Source organism: Xiphophorus maculatus, chromosome 24, assembly GCF_002775205.1.
Source record: "Xiphophorus maculatus strain JP 163 A chromosome 24, X_maculatus-5.0-male, whole genome shotgun sequence".
NCBI classification, from domain to species: domain Eukaryota; kingdom Metazoa; phylum Chordata; class Actinopteri; order Cyprinodontiformes; family Poeciliidae; genus Xiphophorus; species Xiphophorus maculatus.
In genome coordinates, this window is record NC_036466.1 from 12218936 (window position 1) to 12237508 (window position 18573).

At 43.7% G+C, this 18573-nt stretch overlaps 1 protein-coding gene across 4 annotated transcripts in view; it reads left to right on the forward strand.

Moving 5' to 3' along the window:
* The first annotated feature begins 399 nt into the window (after positions 1 to 399).
* Positions 400 to 18573, forward strand: part of zeb2 (zinc finger E-box binding homeobox 2) — an 81705-nt gene continuing 63531 nt past the window's right edge. For all 4 annotated transcript variants that reach the window (XM_023329954.1, XM_023329956.1, XM_023329955.1 and 1 more), the window contains exons 1-2: positions 400 to 695; positions 1672 to 1895. In XM_023329954.1, the coding sequence (XP_023185722.1) occupies positions 1823 to 1895 (73 nt within the window). In that variant the 5' untranslated portion in view covers positions 400 to 695; positions 1672 to 1822. The remainder of the gene's footprint in view (positions 696 to 1671; positions 1896 to 18573) is intronic.

Consider the following 18573-nt stretch of genomic DNA (forward strand, 5'->3'; position numbering starts at 1 on the left):
ACCTGGACGCACCTGGCATCCAGATGACGCAACGCAGGTGCGCTGATACGTAAATAAACATTTTAAATAAATTAAAATACACAGAATGCATATTTGTAATAATAATAAAAAAAGATCCTTACGCGAGTCGAGCCGCTTCCCGTCTGATTCTGCAAAAATAAAGAGCCGCATTTCTTCTGCCGAAGCCGAGAAAACAAGAAAGAACGGAGAGGAGGAGGAGGAGGAGAGAGAGAGAGAGAGGGAGAGAGAGAGAGAGGGAGAGGGAGAGCAAGAAGGGAAAAAAAACAACAACTTCAACCCAGAAGATGCTCACGTTTGACTCTCCTCAATTATCCCCTCCCGTGAAGATAGGTGGCGTGCGTTTCAGGGGGCTTCTCCTTCTTCCTCCTCTGTGTTCCGCACGGCAGAGAAAAGGAGGTGGAAGGAGAGGAGAGAGAAAAAAATGTCATTAGAAGAGGCGTAACACGTCAGTCCCTACCCAGGTTTGTTTCCTGGAGTGGGTGTAAGACATCAGTTGTAAACCTGCCCTAGCAGGAATAGCGGTCCCTCCCTCCTCCCAACTATTTCTGAGGCTTTTATTTCTAAGGCTTTATTATTATCACCGGTGGAAAAGGATCCGCTCGCCATCATCCCTCCTCGGCTGCTCCCATCTGAGAGCCGCGTCTTTACCGCCTCCATTTAATAAAAACAAGCAGGTAGGTGCGACTTTCTTTCTTGTTTTTTTTATTTATTATTATTTAATTGATTTTTTTTTTTTTATGCCAGTTTTTTTTTCTCCGGATTTTCTTTGGATTTGAACTTTGCGCGCGTCCGCGTAAAACTTGGAGCTGAACTTCGGCTTACCTGCGCAGGTGGAAGGAAGGAAAGGTGCGCTGCTGGTTCACCTTTCCTTATTTATTCCAACAAAGGAAGAGGATGAAGAGGAGGATGAAGAGGAGGCGTCCCGGCTTGGATCTGACAGTCCGGGGAAGCGAGCTCTCTCTCCGGACACGGAGCCGCTCTCGATCCCGGTTCTTCCAGCCCCGCGTTCTCATCGGAACCAACATCATGTGTGAATATCCGGGCGAACCGAGCCGACAGAAATCCCGCTCAGCTTTAATTTCTGTTTTATTTCTTTGATTGGAACAAACGTCGAAAATGTCTAAAGACGCCCAGCGCGAAATCTAGAAGCCAGCGGCTCAGATTTGGTGTTAAAAAGAAAGTTTGGATTAGAACGAAAAGGAGTTTATTTTAGCTTTAATGTGTTCCGATCCGGGTTCGAGGTTCGGGACATTTGGAGCTGAATAAAGCGCGTTTCTCCTCAGTTTGGTTTCATTTCTGCTGCTTTCGCGTTAATTGTTCGGCGCTGAGGCTCAGATCCGGGTTTTTAGGTCAAAATCGCGTCTTTATTTCACTGTTTTTGTCTCGTTTGAACATTTATTCCCGGTGTTTTAATTATCAGCAGGAGTTTGGAGTCACTTTATTTTGTATTTTACCAGGTTTGTGTTACTTTTTAAAAATAAAATAAATTAAAAAAAATCCAAGAATGAAGAGGATTGTAGTTTTTAAAAATTATTTGATTAAATTTCCTGGTGATAAAAAAGTAAAGTTGGATGAAAGTGAAGATTTCCGTTTTTCAATTTTCCCCAAAAATGTCCCTTCTGACGCTCCGTGTCTGTTGTTTCCCTGCAGATATCACGCAGAAAAATCAAGGGATCGAGTCCATGCGAGCTGCCATCTGATCCCCCCTACCTCCTCCACCACTTTCCACACACACACACACACACACACACACACCCCTACACGCCCACGCACACACACACACACACACACACACCTATCAATGAAGCAGGAGATCATGGCGGATGGCCCCAGGTGTAAGAGGCGAAAACAAGCCAATCCGAGGCGGAAAAACGGTAAGGAGATCCCGGGGAGAGCGTGTGTTGTCCGTGGGGTGTGGGGTGGAGGGGAGCCGGAGCTGTGGATGTTGTGTCCGGGGTTGGAGGCGTCCGCGGCGGCTCCGGGTGGAGCGGGAGTCCGCTGCGGGCTGCTGGAGGTTCCCATGAAGGGCTCCGTTATCCGGGCTGCTGTCCCGCTTCTGTCTGCAGCTGAAAAAATCAACAAGAATTAGAAAAGTGACATTTTATGACTTTTTTTCGAAATCGTGTCAGAGCTGAAATAATCCACAAAGCGTCACTTTATTTTAATTAATATTATTGTTTTTATTATCCACATTTTGAAGCGTTTTTCCGTTTGAAATGTGCAGGAATAAACGCTGACATTCCCAGTCCCGATCCTCCTCAGCGTCCCACCATTTATTATTATTATTGTTATTATTAGTACTATTATTATTTCATTGAATTGAATTCCTGCCCGCACTGGTTATTTATCCAGATCAGATTTCATCTATTGATTTCCAACAATCAATATCAGAAACATTTTGCTCCACAGCTGATTTATTGGATTTATTCATATATTTATGTGCTGAATTTAAACCTGCTTTCTTTCTTTTTTACTTATTATAATTATTATTGAAATGCAAATTTTAAAATGTCCAAACTGAAGAAGCTGTAGAGATGCGGCTCAGAGTGTCAGGAGTTTTTAATCCAACGATTTCTTTAAAAAAAAAAAAAAAAAAAAGCAGTTTTGTCCTCCTCCTTCTTCCCCCCTTTTGGGAATGCAGCGGCTCACTGAGGCTTGGCCCCTCTCTCCTCGTCCTCCCTCTCTTCCCCTCTTCCTGCCTGGATGGAGGGACGGCTGAGACCCTCACTGCTTCATTTCTAATCTGAAATCCACAAACCAAATCGCCTCATTTCACCAAACGCCTCTCAGATCATTTGAGTCAAATAAATCATCCCAGATTATTTGATTTCTCCAAACTTTGCTTGTTTTGTTGCTCGAAAAGAAAAAGAAGAACAGAAGAGGCTCTTCGCCTTTTCCTGGTGCGAAACTTGATCCGAGCAGCGTGAAGTTGTTTGAGAGTTTGGCCCCCGCCAGGTGTTGCCTGTCACATCCAGCTGTGAGCGGCCAACGGGAACACACACACACACACACACACGTACACACACACCTGGGATTGTTTTTTTCTCGCTCAAGCAGCACGAGCATCAAACAGCAACATGTAAGGAGGAAAATGACAGAATATGTGCGTTGGTGTGTTTCTCCCGTGACTCCGGAGCGTTGGGAACGCTCACCGATTACATAACCTGAAGCAGCAGGAATCTGCAGGAATATTTAAAAACCCGTCGCTTTTTAAAAGTTTACACCTTTCCTTTAAACTCCTGCCTCCATCACGCAGGGAGAAAAAGAGGAGAAAATAGGAGGGGAAGGAGGAGGAGGGCTGCGTTTCGCAGGGCGCTCGCGGACAATTGATTGTCAGCGGTAATGTGTTTCATTTACATGTTTATACCGTCAATAGTGGCGGGGGGTTGTCCGGGCTGCCATTCCCACACGGGGCTGCACCCCAGCAGGAAGCTGCTGGATTCCTGTGGAAGGAAATCTGGGATTATTTACTCTGAGGAAGACATGAAAGTTGTTGTACTGAAGTCACATTTAGGGAGATTTTATCCTGTGATGGATAAAAATGTGAGAGTTTCAGAATCACTTTGTGCTTTTAAAAGCGGAGCAGACTGTGGGGCCGATTGTTGGCCATTCGGACCTGGTTTCTCTCCTTTCTTGACACATTTTTCTGGTTACCATCGCTGCGTTGTGACGGCTGCCCGTCCTCCTGCCTGTGTGCAGATATTTGTGTGCCTGCCGGCCTCTGAACACACACTCGCAGGAGGCACCGGCGGCCCCGGACCCCCTGACACCGCGGCTCTCTTTGGAATGCCTTAGGTACAATTTCACTTTCGCTCACATCAATGCTGACCTGAATGCCTTTCATATCTGATCCGCCGTGTCTCTCCTGGTAAACATCCCCCCGGGGGGAGAACAAAGAAGAAGAGAGAAAAAAAGGAGCCTCCTCTTCTTCTTCTTCTTCCTTCTTCTTCTTCTCCTTAATCACAATTCAGCCCCTCTCGCCGCCAGCAGCAGGGCTACACATTTGCATTCAGCATCAGAAAAGGGCCCGAGATGAAAAGAGGAGGGGGAGGAGGGAAGAAGAAGAAGAGGAAGAGAAAAATGGAGGCAGAAAGTGGTGGGTGGGTGCTGGAGAGGAATAACCAGGGTGTTTGTGGTTGTTTGTTGCTCGTCCCCTGGTTACAAGCCTTTTATAGCCTCCGTACTCCAGCAGGGACCCCCGGCCCCTCCTGACACGCAGATAGTGTTACGAGATGGCATGCCCACACTATTCACGGACGCTCAGGAAAAAAAAGAAATCAAAAGAAATCCTGGTTTGAGCAGATAAGGAGAGCAGGTGTCTTGTCTGGACGAACATTGAGACGTTCCCAGCCGTCATGTGACACCGTTTCTCACCCACAACTTTCTTTTTAGGGATTATAGGAACACCTTCCCTCCCCTCCTGGCAGGATTTAGGCAGATTTACTTCAGCAAACACCTTTGGACACTGTGGGATGAAAAAAAAAAAGTAGGAGTCTGTTTGCAAAAGGGGCCTTTTGTTCGGAGCGGTTCGGGATAAAGCCTTACCAGGCAGCCGTGATGTTAACCCCTGCTGTGGTTGTGTGGAGGCAGAGAGGGGGGAGCGAGCGCAGCGGCGGCGTTTTCCTCCTGAACTTGTGTGAGACTCCAGACTCTGCAGGATGAGTCGGAGAGAAGGCCCACATCTCTTCATGCCTTCTCGCTTCTCTTGTTTTTCCCCAGAAAAACAAGCAAACACAGAAATTGAAACTTCACTGGTCTGGCAAATAACTGCATGCATTCAGACTTTTTTTCCACTCCTTACCCCTAAGCCAGCATGTTTTATGCATTGCGTAGGAGGAGGATGCATCTTCTAAAAAATATATATATATATTTCTAAAAAAATGCCTCATTTGAGTCGTTCTGGAGTGAAAATGTAAAGTCTTTATTTGGCCTCGTCCTGCTGTTTGCACTTATTCCGCCGCGTCTCGCCTGTTTTTTTTCTTCTCCGACATTTTCCTCGACTTTCCTCGAGTCTGGGCGCGACAGGCGACAGGTTGCTGAGCAGGTGTAAACTAGCGTTCAGATTTCATAATTAAATGTTGATGACGGTGAAAAACAACTTTACAAACACCTTCTTGTTCCCAACAATGCTACATGTGCGCTCGCTCGGATAGCAGCTGTTCCGCCAAAACCAAGCGGTTGTATTTGTGTTTCATTTGGAGAACGGCTCCGATTTATCTCCGAAGCATCGATCCCAACCTGTCAGGTCCAGCTTTTTAACAAGCCGGATTATGGAGCAACAAAAGCCTAAATGTAGATTAAATGAAAAGAACAAACACATCACAGCTGGTCCGTGCTTGTGTGAACGCTTTTTGTGTGTAAAAGCGTGTGTGTGTCGTGTTGGCCATTAAAATAATTTTCCCATTTTTCTCCGTTTCTGCGCGGCAGCTGCTTTCAGAGATGACACCTTTGTGCAAACAAGTGTTGAAAGCAGCCTCCAGTTTTTCCTCGCTCTGATGTTCTCTCTCTCTCTCTCTCTCTCTTACACACACATGCACACGCATTTAGGGAAATTCACACACTCCTTGATGTACGCCGGATTGTCAGAAGAGCTCTCCTGGCAAGGTCAGGGCCGCGTGGAGGAATCAATAGCAGATCGGCAGATTAAGGCTGGGTGACATGTGGAAATCTGGGCCGACTCGCCCACCGTTCCCACCTTTAATTCCACATAATAGAACATGCTATTTGATCAGCGCTCACTTTCCAACTGCACTTCATTATTCAGGAGGTTTCCTGCTTCCTGTACCACCTAAGTGACTCCTTTTTGCTCCTTTTCCCGTCTTTAACGAGGCTTCGTCTGGCTCTCCCCGGTGCTCCCAAATTCTTATCTCGATTTAATTGCAGCCGATCGCCAGGCGAGATTAGGCCCCAAAATTAGGTCGTTTTGCGGTTGCACGGATTTCGCTCGCTTCCCGCTTTCATCTCGCCGCTGATCAAGCACCTTGGTAAGCGGAGGCTGCAGCCGAGCGAGGGGAGCGGTCAGCGGCCTGCTTGTTATTCTGACGTTCTGTTTAACCTTTTGGCAAGAGTGAGTCAAGGAGAGCTGAGACATCTTCCCCTTTAAATGTCATCCTGCTGCAGTCGGTGGACATGTGTAGCCCAAGTCGAGCCCCTGTTAATGGGTTCTGACTGCAGAGGGGACCCCCCCTCCTCTCCTGAACGCTTCATGTCCCGCCGCTTGTCAGACGGGAATGTCAAACAAACACCTCTTCAGGTAGCGGGGGATAATCACACCGACAGCGCTGTCCTCTGCCTTTCCGACACGCACAAGGTTGGAGTCTGACAGAGTTTGGGTTTGTGTTTGTGTGGCCGGCGGAAAACCAACGCCGCCGCCGCCGCCATCGAGGCCGCGCTTGTTCTTCGCCGGGTATTTCCTGACCTAGAAACGGTTTCAGGAAACAGAAGACATGAGTTGAAGCTTGTGACTCAGCCCTGACACGCAGCTTTGTCTCCAGTTAGGTCATGGCTTTACGACTTTGTATCACTTTCCTCTCCTTTTTGCTAAAACTGCAGCGGCTGAAGCCTTTCTGCTGCCGTCCTGCCAGCCAGGCCAGTCATCTAACAAGTCAGCCCAGCCTAATTACTTCTCCCCCACCCAGGGGAAGCTACTTCCTTATCGCTCGGCTGTCTTGCTCCAGCATTCCTGAGATAAATTCCCCTCCACTTTGTTATTCTTACTACTTAGGGGTATTGGAATTAGCATGGCCATCAAAGCAGACCTTGTACTCTGCCGTTTTTTTCTCACGGCCTTATCGGCGGTCATACATTACAGCCGGGCGTGGAGACGCAGAGGTGAACGACGACATGAGAAGGCTGCGGCGTGATGAAGCGGCGTAGCGGATTGGTCAAAGCGTTCAGGTAGCAGCGGCTTGCATCACCGCTGGAGCAACAAACCAGCCACTTCCTTCCTTCCTGAATGTTACCAACACAGTTTATACCTCAGCGCCGAGCTTATAAACTGGCAATCACGGTATCCCTAATGTTATTACGCTTCATAATTAGTTACAGCAACACTCATTCGGCGACTGGTGGAAAGGAGTATTCCTTAGTAATTAAGGTAATGAAATATTCATTTGTGCTACCTTTTCAGCAGTCTCACAAATGAGCCAGTCGTGCTTAATGTCCGCCCTGCCTCTGATTTTATTATGATGGCAGAATGGCACATCTGCAATTAGCAGGCGCTGACAGTCAGGCGGCGAGCTTTCCCTCCTCTTTGCCCCGTTTATTGTTACCTTTATCTCACCGTCTTCTCCTTTACCTTTCGCAAAATCAACCTGACGCCGCCGACCGGCGCGCCGCCCTCCTGGTGGTTTGCATCAAATCAGAGCTTCAGTCGAGCTTCAAGTGGAAATTAGCAGGAAGAGGAGAGAGGAGGGAGGGGAAGTGAACCACAGATGCAAAAACAACAAATCTTCACAAGTATTTTCCTCCTGCAACACCTGAAATAAGACAAAACTAACTTACAAAACTAGCTTGTTTTAAGTCAATAATTCCTTAATGTTGATTAAAACAACATTATTTCACTCATATCATCAAAATGAAGGATTTATTGACTCAAACCAAGCTCCTATATCTTTCAATTAAAGCTACTTGTAAGTTAGTTTTTTTATTTCAAGGCCACAAAGATATTTGCACCAGAAATTAGACTAAATATTTGTGGTAATGTTCTTGATATTCACCTTAAAGTGTTTGTTTGGATTTTATCTCCTCCAGATCAGGATGAGGTCACCTGACAGCTGAGGTTTTCTGTTCATACTTGTCATAATCTTGAAAAAATAAGTTGTTTCTCAGTCCTGGTGCTTTAGATTGTTCCATCCATCCAGGAAACAAATCTCAGCATAAGCAGCTCCAGGATCATCTGAGGTCAACCTGTTTGGGTTAAGTGGTGATAAATCCCCTTTAATTAACTCAACATGTTATTTTTTCACCAGGTAATTGAAACATGTTAGAGGAGATAGTTTAGATTTGATCACCTCCCACCAAGCTTCCCTCAAGGACAAGAAACTTGACCTTTTTTAAAGAAAATATTATTATGAACTAGTTATTTTGATGCTCTGGATTGTGGAGATTAATTGATTAATATTCTGCAGGTTTTGTTGTTGGATTATTGAGATTTCTTTGAATGGTTGATGATGATTCGGTCCAGATTAGCGCTGCTAATCTGCTCTTTTAGTGATGAAACTTTCAGTGGCTGCTCCAGTTCTGCTGTTTTACGTCATGAAGCCCCTTCCTCACGCCACTCTGCGTTTTAGAAACAACACCAGTGTTTTTATGATGCTTCCATCCATTTCTTGTCACTTTTACATCTCTTTTGTGTCTCAGTCTTCCCTCCCCACCTTTATGGTCTCTCCTGGTTTGAGGTAAAAACGGTGACGGCGGCGTTTTCGTTAAGCCGAGAACAAAGGCTCGGAGACGCCGGGGCCAAATTCATTGTCCCTCGCCCGTTTTGGCCCCCGCCGCAGGATTTAATGCTCTGTTTACCTCCAGCTAATGTCCAAAAGAGGAGCTTTTTCCTCTTAGATGCACCTCAGGTTGAGGTAGAAGAACATGACTGAGCTGCAGAAGTGAGTGTCCATGTGACGAAACGGAGCAAACAGGGAGTGTGTGTGAGTGTGTGTGAGTGTGGGCCGTTGGAGTCGTCCTGCATGGTCTCTGGGCAAACTGAAAGCAGCGCTCAGTGGGATTAGGGGCTGAGTGCTGCTGGGGGTGGTGAAGGGCGGAGGGACGTGAACACAAGGGGATTCTGGGAGCTGTTTTTGTGTCTTGCAGCAAGCTTTTTCTCAGTAGCACTTTTAGAACCTCAACTTTTTGCAGCAGAGTCGAAGGAAATCCTGCCTCTGCTGACGACGAACGCTGCGACTCACGTTTAAGTAAAAGCAAAGTTTCAGAGAACGAGGAGCAATAAACGCAGTCGGAAGCGCCTTCATTGAACGCAATGATATTTTCACGAGCGCATAAAGATTATGAGTCCATCCCGGTAGCACCCATCTGTGCTTTCACTCACAACTATACGCTCTGTAGTTAAAATGGAGGCTGAGTAAAGACACTAGATGACTTTCATTTGGTTTAATAGTTTGTTAAGGTCAAACAATCGACGCCTGCAGGCTTTTGTGTGAAAAACTGCGCCTGCGTCTTTGGCGATTAACTGGTTAACTAAATGAAACAATTTGTCAGAAAGCAAACTCTGTTAAAAAACCTTTCTGCTGCTTTCTCTCTCTTTTTTTCGTGCAAAACAATTACAAAAAATTACAGTAGATAAAAAGTGAACGGCGCCAGTATTTATGCAATCAACATAACGAAGAAACAAAACAATTTAATGTGGAAAAATCATCATTCATCTGCATTATAATTGCTTCTCTTTCACATCTACGGGGACGGTTAATTAAAATTGTGATTAAATGCGCCTGCACTGCCTAAGATGTCTTCCCCCTAAACAGGTGCTACAGAATTTAAAAGTAAAGAGAGAAAGCTAATTAGCATTGGAAATTGAGAAATTGCCTGCAAGAATCGGTGTTAATTTCACTCACTGATGAGGTAATTTATAAAAGGAGGGGTTGGGGGGAGACGGTGCAACGCGAGAGATTGCAACCCCCCGTCTCCACCTCCGCAGCTCTGCTGTGCCAGCATGCAGGTGAAGATGTTGGCGAAACATTGAGGCTGCTTTGTATTCTGCAGGAGTTAGCATCGCTTTTGGATGCTAAATAATGACACGAATTTACTCGTTTTAATCAAGAGGCGAAAACGGAGAGCGCGGCTTCAAACTTCACAGAAAGAGTTTGCCGTTATGGTTGCAGTCTCGTTGTTCGTGTTTCACACTCAAAAGGGTGAAACGCCTCCCCAACAACTTTATTCAGGTCTTCCAATAGCAGCTGGATTTGTCTTGACTTATGTCTGAAGGACATATTGTCCAGTTGACGACCAAAGTTGCAACATTTGTTGTTGCATTTTCATCTGCTGTGGTGAAAACCTGTTCCCCTCCTCGCCTGTGGGGGCGCTGCACCAAGAATCACTGAAGGAAACGACACAAAAACATCTGAAGAAGACACTTCCTTCTTCACAAAACAAAACCAAAAATGTAGTAGCATCAGATTTTAGTAAAAGACTCCCAACTATTTCTCCTGCTAACGTTAGACTCACGTGTTTGTTTTGGTTCTATTTACCCAGAATGCCTTGCTTTGTTGAACAGCCTCTGGTCTGTTCTGTTCAACCAAACAGAGACTTTAGCGTATCGGTGGACCGGAGTCCGGTTGGTCGTTCACATCTCCCCAAATGAACCAGTTGTAGGCAAACGAACTGGAGTTTGATTAAAGTGGACTGGTGTGAATTCAGCCTTTGTTGGTCTGGAGACCAAACGTTTCCCCAGAAAGTGGATCCAAGAGGAGGTGGGCCGGGTGAGGAGCGAGAGAGAGAGAGAGAGAGAGAGAGAGAGAAAACGGGCTGGAGGTCATTAGGTTCTGCTGCAGTGGAGCTGAAGCATCAGTCGGCATGAAAAAGGCAGAAAGAAAAGCCAATTTGCTGAGACATACTCTGTCGACCTTTCATCATAACTGGGGCCTTTTTCTCCCAGTTTAAGTCCAGTGAGCACAAACCTCCTCTTCACTTTTTAACAATCACCTCAAAGCTCAGGGACGTTTCCTCAGCTGCTGTGTGACACATGCTGCTCCTCTGAACCCAGATCCTAACTGCAAACTCCAAACATTCATGTCAGGAAAAACCTGCATTTTATTATTTTATCAGGTTTTCAGTGGAAGCCTTGTTGTAACCGAGCTGCTTGTTGCTCAGCCAAGTGTAAAGAATAAGATGTAGGATTGATTCTTTGCTTTTTCATCTCTTCATGGCTCCTTGTTGGTTACGACCCAGCAGAACTGAAACAGAGACATCCAGCCAGGAATCGTTCACCAACATTCCTGTTTGACCCACTTATAGACGCATCTGTTCTGATTCTGAGGAGACAATAATTAGAGCTTCTCTAATGTCAAAATGTCAAAATTCTCTCAAAGTTTTGACATTAGTTGCAGAATTTTTACTTTTTTTCCTTCAAATTTTCACTTTAATCTCATGCATTCAAGCTTAATCTCAGAATTTTGATTATAATTGCAGAATTTTGACTTTTTCTGTAGAATTTTCACTTTAATCTCAGAATTATGACTTTTTTTCAAAGAATCAGAATTTTTTTAATTGTTTACTTGGATTTTAATAGGCAGAATTTGAATTCTCAGATTAAAGAGATTTTTTTCAGTGGCTCTAATCTTCTGTAGATTATTTAATCAACTTCAAATGGTGACCAGCTATGAAAGTTTGTTTAAATATGAAACTATTTGCATTGACACAAACTCCCTGAGGCTCAGAAGGTGTGTTTATCACAAGAACAAAAAACCGTCCTCTCTTCTTGTTCCTTCTTGTGTGTTTTAAAGAAAGAGTTGACTTTTTCCTCCTGATGGAAATGAAATCTGTGTTTATCCGCCTTTCAGAGAGGGTTGTTTACGGTGATGTCAAGGTGGCAGGGGTGGAGGGGATTTCTACGACTTCAAAAACAAGAAACAAGAAGGGAAAAAAGCTTCCCTAAAGCCTTTCGGGAGAGACTCACACGACAACCCCGAGGGAGGGGGGAGAAAACAATTGCTAATATTAGGAAAGGAGAGAGGGGGGTGGAGAACACACACACTTTGACACACACAAACAAACAAAAACCTTGAGTTTGTTTATGTGCTCATAATGCGAGTCTGTGCGCCCCGGTGAAGCGGCGCAAATGGGAGAAGTATGCGTGGGTTCCTCAGGTAACAGGATTACGTGGGCACATAATTGATCCATTTGGGGGAAAAATGACAGGGCTCTAAAGAGGCCCCGGCTTTGGAAATGGGAGTTTATGAAACAGGCATTCGTAAATTCAAAGGAATCAATATGTCAATTTTATTACATCTCCGGGGCCAGATGGGCATTAAAGGCACGGCTCATCCCTCTGCCTCCACCTCGCTCTCCCTGCTCTGTCATCCCGTCCTTCCTCTTTTTCTTCTTCTGCTGCTATTTCTCTTCCTCTATCTGCAAATATGGAGCAAAGGTTTATTGCCCCTTTCGCTTCCTCTGTTTTATTGTCTCGCTTGTCGACGAGCGGCACAAACAACTCCTCCCTGGGTCAAACAGAACTTTATTTCCACCCAAAATCTTTTCAACTGGACTCCATATTGGATTTACTGACCCGACTCTCAACTGCATTTAGATACACCAAGTTAAATCTGCTGGTGTCGATCAGGATCTGATGAATATTTTGTGAGTTTTTTGCTACCTTAGACGTATTTGCAGCATTTTTTCCTTCTAAAATCGAAGGGAAAGTTGTGGAAAAGGAATGAAACACTGGAACTTAAGCAGCTCCGTTTTATTACCCACCATATCAATCAACTTGTCATCAGGTAAAACTGAGGCTGCAGTCGCTTAAACACAACGTTTCAACATTTTATCTGCAAAGAATTTGTGAAAAATTATGTGGAAATGTGTTGATTTTGCGTCTATTGATTCCAGGGACTGACTAGTGCATGAAATAATAAGTTTAAAAGTTTAAAAGGTAAACAAGCCAAACTTTAAAATATTCAAAGCAGAAGTCAGATATGATTTGGAGCTAGCTAACTGGTTAGCTTCCTTCAACCAGAAATGGAAACTTAAAGCTGATAAAACCATAAAAACCAGCGACTCACACAACAAAAATAGTTCTGTAACCATTTCTGTTGGTCACATATGTAAGAAATTATCTTTCAGTTACAATTTCTAAAGATAATTGGAGTCAATGAGTTTAGTTTTTGGGGTTGATTTGAAAAAACAAACATTTTGAGTTCTGGAAGAAACAGAGGAGAAAAGACGACAAAAACATTTTCATTTACAGGTATAGATGGTAAAACTGAACTAATTATTATTATTAATAACTATTAATAATATTAAAATGTAATATTTCATAATGAGTTAGTGTATTAATATTTTATTTGAGATTTACCAACAAAATAATCACATTTTTACTTTTATTATTTAACTAAAACTCAAAGAAAGTGTGGATTTTGATTGTCGAAAACATTCATTATGAGTTATTGTATCGATATTTAATGTGAGCTTTAGAAAAGAAATAGTGGATTTTTTACCTGCTTGTTTAAAAATTGAACTTTTTAGATGATAGCTGCTGCATAATTCCTGTGTTTTTAACTGAAACCTACAAAATAATGTTGATTTTAACTATTATTATGAGCAGATGAAGGTTAAAACTCTTTTCACAGTGAGTTGGAGATTCAAACACAAAATAGTATTTATAAATTTGAGCTTTTTCGGCGATACCTTTTTCATAATTACTACCAAACTGGCAGAAAATGTTGATTTTGATGATTAAAATATACAGATAATTGTGTTTTATCAGAAAACTTTCATTACAAGTCACAGTTTCAGTATTTAATTTCAGTTTTCGTTCGCTGTGGTTGTGTTTAGGAACATGTTTTATCAGTTTTACTCTCTTCTTGTCTCAGTCTTACAATCTCACAGCTGAGTTTGTCATCAAGGTCTCCTCTGTCGGCCAGAGGTCCTTGGTGGCCATTTTGTTGGCGAGATTTTGTATCTGTTTGCGTCTCCACGTGGGTGTGTGCAGAAAAAGAAGCGGTGTGTGTGTGTGTGTGTGTGTGTGGCGCTTTGAGGTATCAAATATCCCTGCCCGGGCGAAGGCATCAGCTGAAATACGTTCGTCAATGCAGTTGTTGACTCAACAGTATTATTCTTTAAGAAAAAGCCGTTTAGAAAGCGGCGGCTCAATAAACAATCAGAAAACAGAGAGTGGGTGTGTTTGTGGGGGGGCAGATTAGGCATTCTGCGTTTCCCCCCCCTGCTAAAATATTCACTTTCCATTTAAATACAACAGCATCCCAGGCAAGATTTAATTACCACCCCGCACCATAATGCAAATGAATAATGCAGCAAAGACTGATGCAAACGGATAGAAATATGAAAAAGCTCGGTACGTTGAGAGGGAAAAGGTTAAAAAAAATAAAAACGGCAGCTTGATGCTCAGTAGTTAGCTGGATTTAAGGGAGAAGAAGAAGAAAAAAGGAGGGAGGCACAATTATGAGGCCCAGCTTCGAGCCGCTCGCCAGGATTTTCCTTCTCCCATTCCACTAGTTCATTTCAGAGTAAGTAAATAATAAGAAGTTGGTGATGCTTGCATTTTTAATTCCACCCCCTCCTCCCTCTCGCTGCACTTTCTCTATTTTTCCTCCTTGTTCAGTTCACTGACTGACATCTGCTATCAATGCTAAGCAGGTGTTCCCGTGCAAACAGACGTGCCCCTGTTTGTGTTTCGCCGTCCCCGCCACCGCGCGCCCAAATGAGCAACGTGATTAAGAATCCTGTAAATTTTTGAAAGGAAACGGATGGCTGCCCGGCTAGAACGTAATTACACCGCCGCCGACATCCGCAGCTCACCGCTGCAGCAGCCAGAGCCAAGGCAACAGCAGAGAATTAATAATATATAATGGCATCTTCCCTTGTAATTCATAAATGAAATAAAACCAAGGAGCTGCTGATAAGTTTTTTTTCTTCCTCTAGACGATCAAACTCCACAAATCTGCAGCTTTTTCAGCTCATTTCAGAAACCTGAAATGTTTTTACTCATTATCTGATTTCACTCACATTTGCAATGGACTATTAGCTCTCAAGTGGCTGCAAACTTCCTCCCTTTGAACTTCAAAGGCGCTTTAAGTTTTGGGTTTATTTTATCTGGAGAGGTGAATCCTAGAGGTGCTCGCGGTTTTATTATTTTTAAGGGAAATGTGTGAATGCTGTGGAGGGAAGTGTGTGTGCAGATGGAAACCTCTGGGGATCTGAAACGAGGTGAAGGGAGCGTAGCGTGACACGGAGGCCAACTAAAAACGCTCTGACCAGAACCACTCTGACAGGATCTTCTCCGTTTTTTCCTCATGTGAGGGATCAGAGCAGCAGGTACGACCCAATCTGGACCTGATAGAGCCATCCGCACACGGAAACATTTTCAGAGTTAAGCCACTTCTCACCCAATTTATACCCAGTCCAAGCACCTTGGCGCGGTTTTCCTCCCACAGCAGCTATTGATAGCGGCTGACAGACATTGTTTGGCCAGTGAAAGGTGCGCCTCCCCTAAATGCTGGCTTGCAGAAGGGAGGCAACACTCCTCTCCTGTCCCCTTTAATCAGAGCCAGAGTTGGTTGCATCCTCCCATTCGGGATACACGATAATTACCCTTCTCCGTGAACGCCGGGACTTCACTTTGAGCCGGGGGAGGGATGAACGCTGACAATTATATTAGGCATGTGTGTGTTTGCTTCCTCCTGCCTCGTAGCTACCTTTCCCCCCTCCTCTCTCTCCTCCGTGGACTTTTGCAGCTCATGATGATGCGAAATAATAAGGTGCAGTTATGAGCGCGGCTCCCGGCTGCAGCAGGACAAACATTGGTTCTGTCTGTTTGCCGTTGCTGTGAAGAAGCGCTCAGGCCCGACATCACTGGGCTACTTTATTTTATTTTTTCTTCTGCGTGCGGCGCTCAGTGGGAAGAACAAGGCTCTGACACAGCCGGGGTGACGGAGTTCAGGTTTGTTTGGGAGAACAATGTGAACATTTTTACATAAATGCTCCGACCCTGACTGTAAGTGTTTGTGTCAAACAGCCAAGCACAAGGTCATAAATGAGCTTTTATCATCAAATAGTCTGGTCTACATGGAGCGAACACAGTGGAGCAGGAAACATCACCTGATCTTGATTGATTTCTGATACATTTCAGGTGATAATTGGCAAAAAATCTGAGGAAAACAAAATCTTAGCATGTATTATTGGTCTAATTTCTAGTGTGGATATCTTGAAATAAGACAAAACTAACTTTTCAGTAAGATATAAGAGTTTGATTTAAGTCAGTATTTCTTTAATATTGATTTTAGGAAAAGTACAAGTTCCACCAACAGCTTTTTCACTTACAACCATGTTCTCTACCACATGGCAGTATATATATTTTTTATCAATATCCAATAATTATTGGCTTAAAACAAGCTCCTATATCTTACTTGTAAGTTATTTTTGTCTTATTTCAAGTGTACTAAGATATTTGCAATTTTTTTATTTAGTATTTGCAGTGAATCTCCTATTTTCCTCGTCATTTTCATCTGAAATGCTTTATGAAGTCTGGAAAACCTTTTATCGTTAAAAGGTTAACACATCAGGGCTCCTTGGATTAAAGTTTCTATGAAATTGTAGCTGGTCTGAAACTTTTGCACATAAAGAATCAACAGGTTTCAGTTTTACAATCAGGTTTACAACTGCAGACCAGTTGTAAACCATTAGCAAGAGCTAATGCTAACACGCTAACCAACACGCACCAATTTAGTTTTGATATTATAATTCACATGTTCCATAATTCGCTTAGATTATTGTAGGTAAATAAACCTACTGGGGAAGAAAAGGTAGAATGTGTGGACAGGAAACAGAACTGCTGTCTTCACACACTTCAAAATAAAAGCAAAACTTAAACAAGGATGTAAAACTTTAAACAGCAAAGTAAATTAGAGATTTAGAATTGATCCAGAAAAATAATTTTAGGAGAAGCTAAGTGCGCTAAACGTTTTCAAAGTTAGCAAAAGCGCTAAGTGGCTAAAGAAAACATTAGCTCCACTAATAATCAACAATGTTTCAGATGACCGTCAAGTTTTTCCCAAGTAAAATTTGAAGACTTGGATTTGGTCTAAAAGTATAAACAGCAAACCAGAAAGACAAAACTGGACCAGTTTTCCAAATAAAATGACAATAATTAAAACATTTTCTGGAAAATGTCCACTTTGAAGCTAAATTTCTCATCTCCACATATATTTTATTCTGAATTTCTGGTCCTAAAACGTTCAATTTTCCAGTATCAGACTTCGGAGAAAACCTGCACTGCAAAAAACCAAAACCTTACCAAGTATTTTTGGCCTACTTTTGATTTAAGACAAAACTAACTTACAAGTAACTTTCCAGCGAGATACTGGAGCTTGTTTTAAGTCAATAATCCTTAATATTGATTTTAAAAAGTTCTAGTTCAACTGGCTGATAGAAGACATTTTTCCCATGTTATAGGTGAAATAATCTGCCAATAGAAATAGAACTTTTTCATCAATATTAATGAATTATTGACTTAAAACAAGCTGCTGTATCTCGCTGAAAGGTTATCTTCTAGTTAGTTTTTGTCTTTGAATTTCAGGTTACATTTTAAGCAGAAACCCTGAATAAAACAGGGGAAAAGCAGCAGATTAAATCGCGTCTTGGTGAAGGTGAGAGACAGAACATTAAGGTTTTACGGCGTAGTTTGGTATCATGGATGTTTTGCTTTGTATCGTGTGATAAATGTGCCGTAGAATAGTGCCTGCTTCCTGCTGTAGAAGCCATTAGTGCACTTTATGGCTGTGTTGTAGCCTGTAGTGCTCACGCTGTTGACTGTTGAGTCTGGTTAACGTGTGCGACAGCTGTGTTAATGAATGAATAGGACACGCTGCTGCCTCTCGCCGCGCCGGGACTCATACAGTAGCGCACAGAGAGCTGTTGTAGCCTATAGAAACGGCGGTATAATAGTCTGAGCTGTGTTCCAGGAGGAGGAAGACAGCGCAACTCTGTAGCGGTCGTCATCGCGCGCAGACGAGGCCGTCCTCCTCCAGCTGCTGCTGGGAGATGATTCGGGTCAGCGCGGGCCGCTCGGAGGGGAGGGTGGCGAATCAAGGGGGCGATTGTGTCTGGTGCCAGTCAGTCGTAATTAAGAGCAGGATCAGGGGGTGGACATGCACACGCACACACCAGGACTGGCGAATAAAAATCACGTAAACACACACATTCACGTAGACATAAACAGGGACGACCACGCTTAAGCCTCCATAGAGAGCAGCTCACCTGAACATAATGGCTGCGAGGGGCAGCAGGGGATGCAAATGAGGCCGGAGGTTAGCGTGGGAAAAATGGAGCGGGGTAGCCTGGGACTAGGTGATCCTGCGGGCAGGGGGCCGGCCTCAGGAGGGCCCTTTGTTTCCAGCCTCCGTTTAAAAATACCCAACATACACCTCCTCCTCCTCCTCCTCCTCCTCCTCCTCCTCCTCCTCCTCCTCCTCCTCCTCCTCCTCCTCCTCCTCCTCCTCCTTCATCCCCCTCTCCTCTATCACCTCCCCTGCCCTCCCAGCCCAGGCCAAGCCGCAGAGAAAAGCAGAGATATATGGTTTGTTTAACAAAGAGAGAGGTGTGTGTGTTTTGGTGTGTGTGTTCGCTTTGTTTTTGTTTTTTTTTTTACCATCTGAAGAGACAAATCTGGTTTAAGAGATCTACATCTCAGTCTTTGCTCATTCTTAGCAGGTGTTAAATTGGCAAAAAAATGTAATAATTTGGCTTTGAATTTCGACAAAGTACAGATTGAGTTCAGTGTGTACATACTGGGAACCATCCAGATCCTAAACTGGGTGAAAATATTTCTTACATTGAGTTTATTTTTACAGAAACGTCTTTATGATCAGT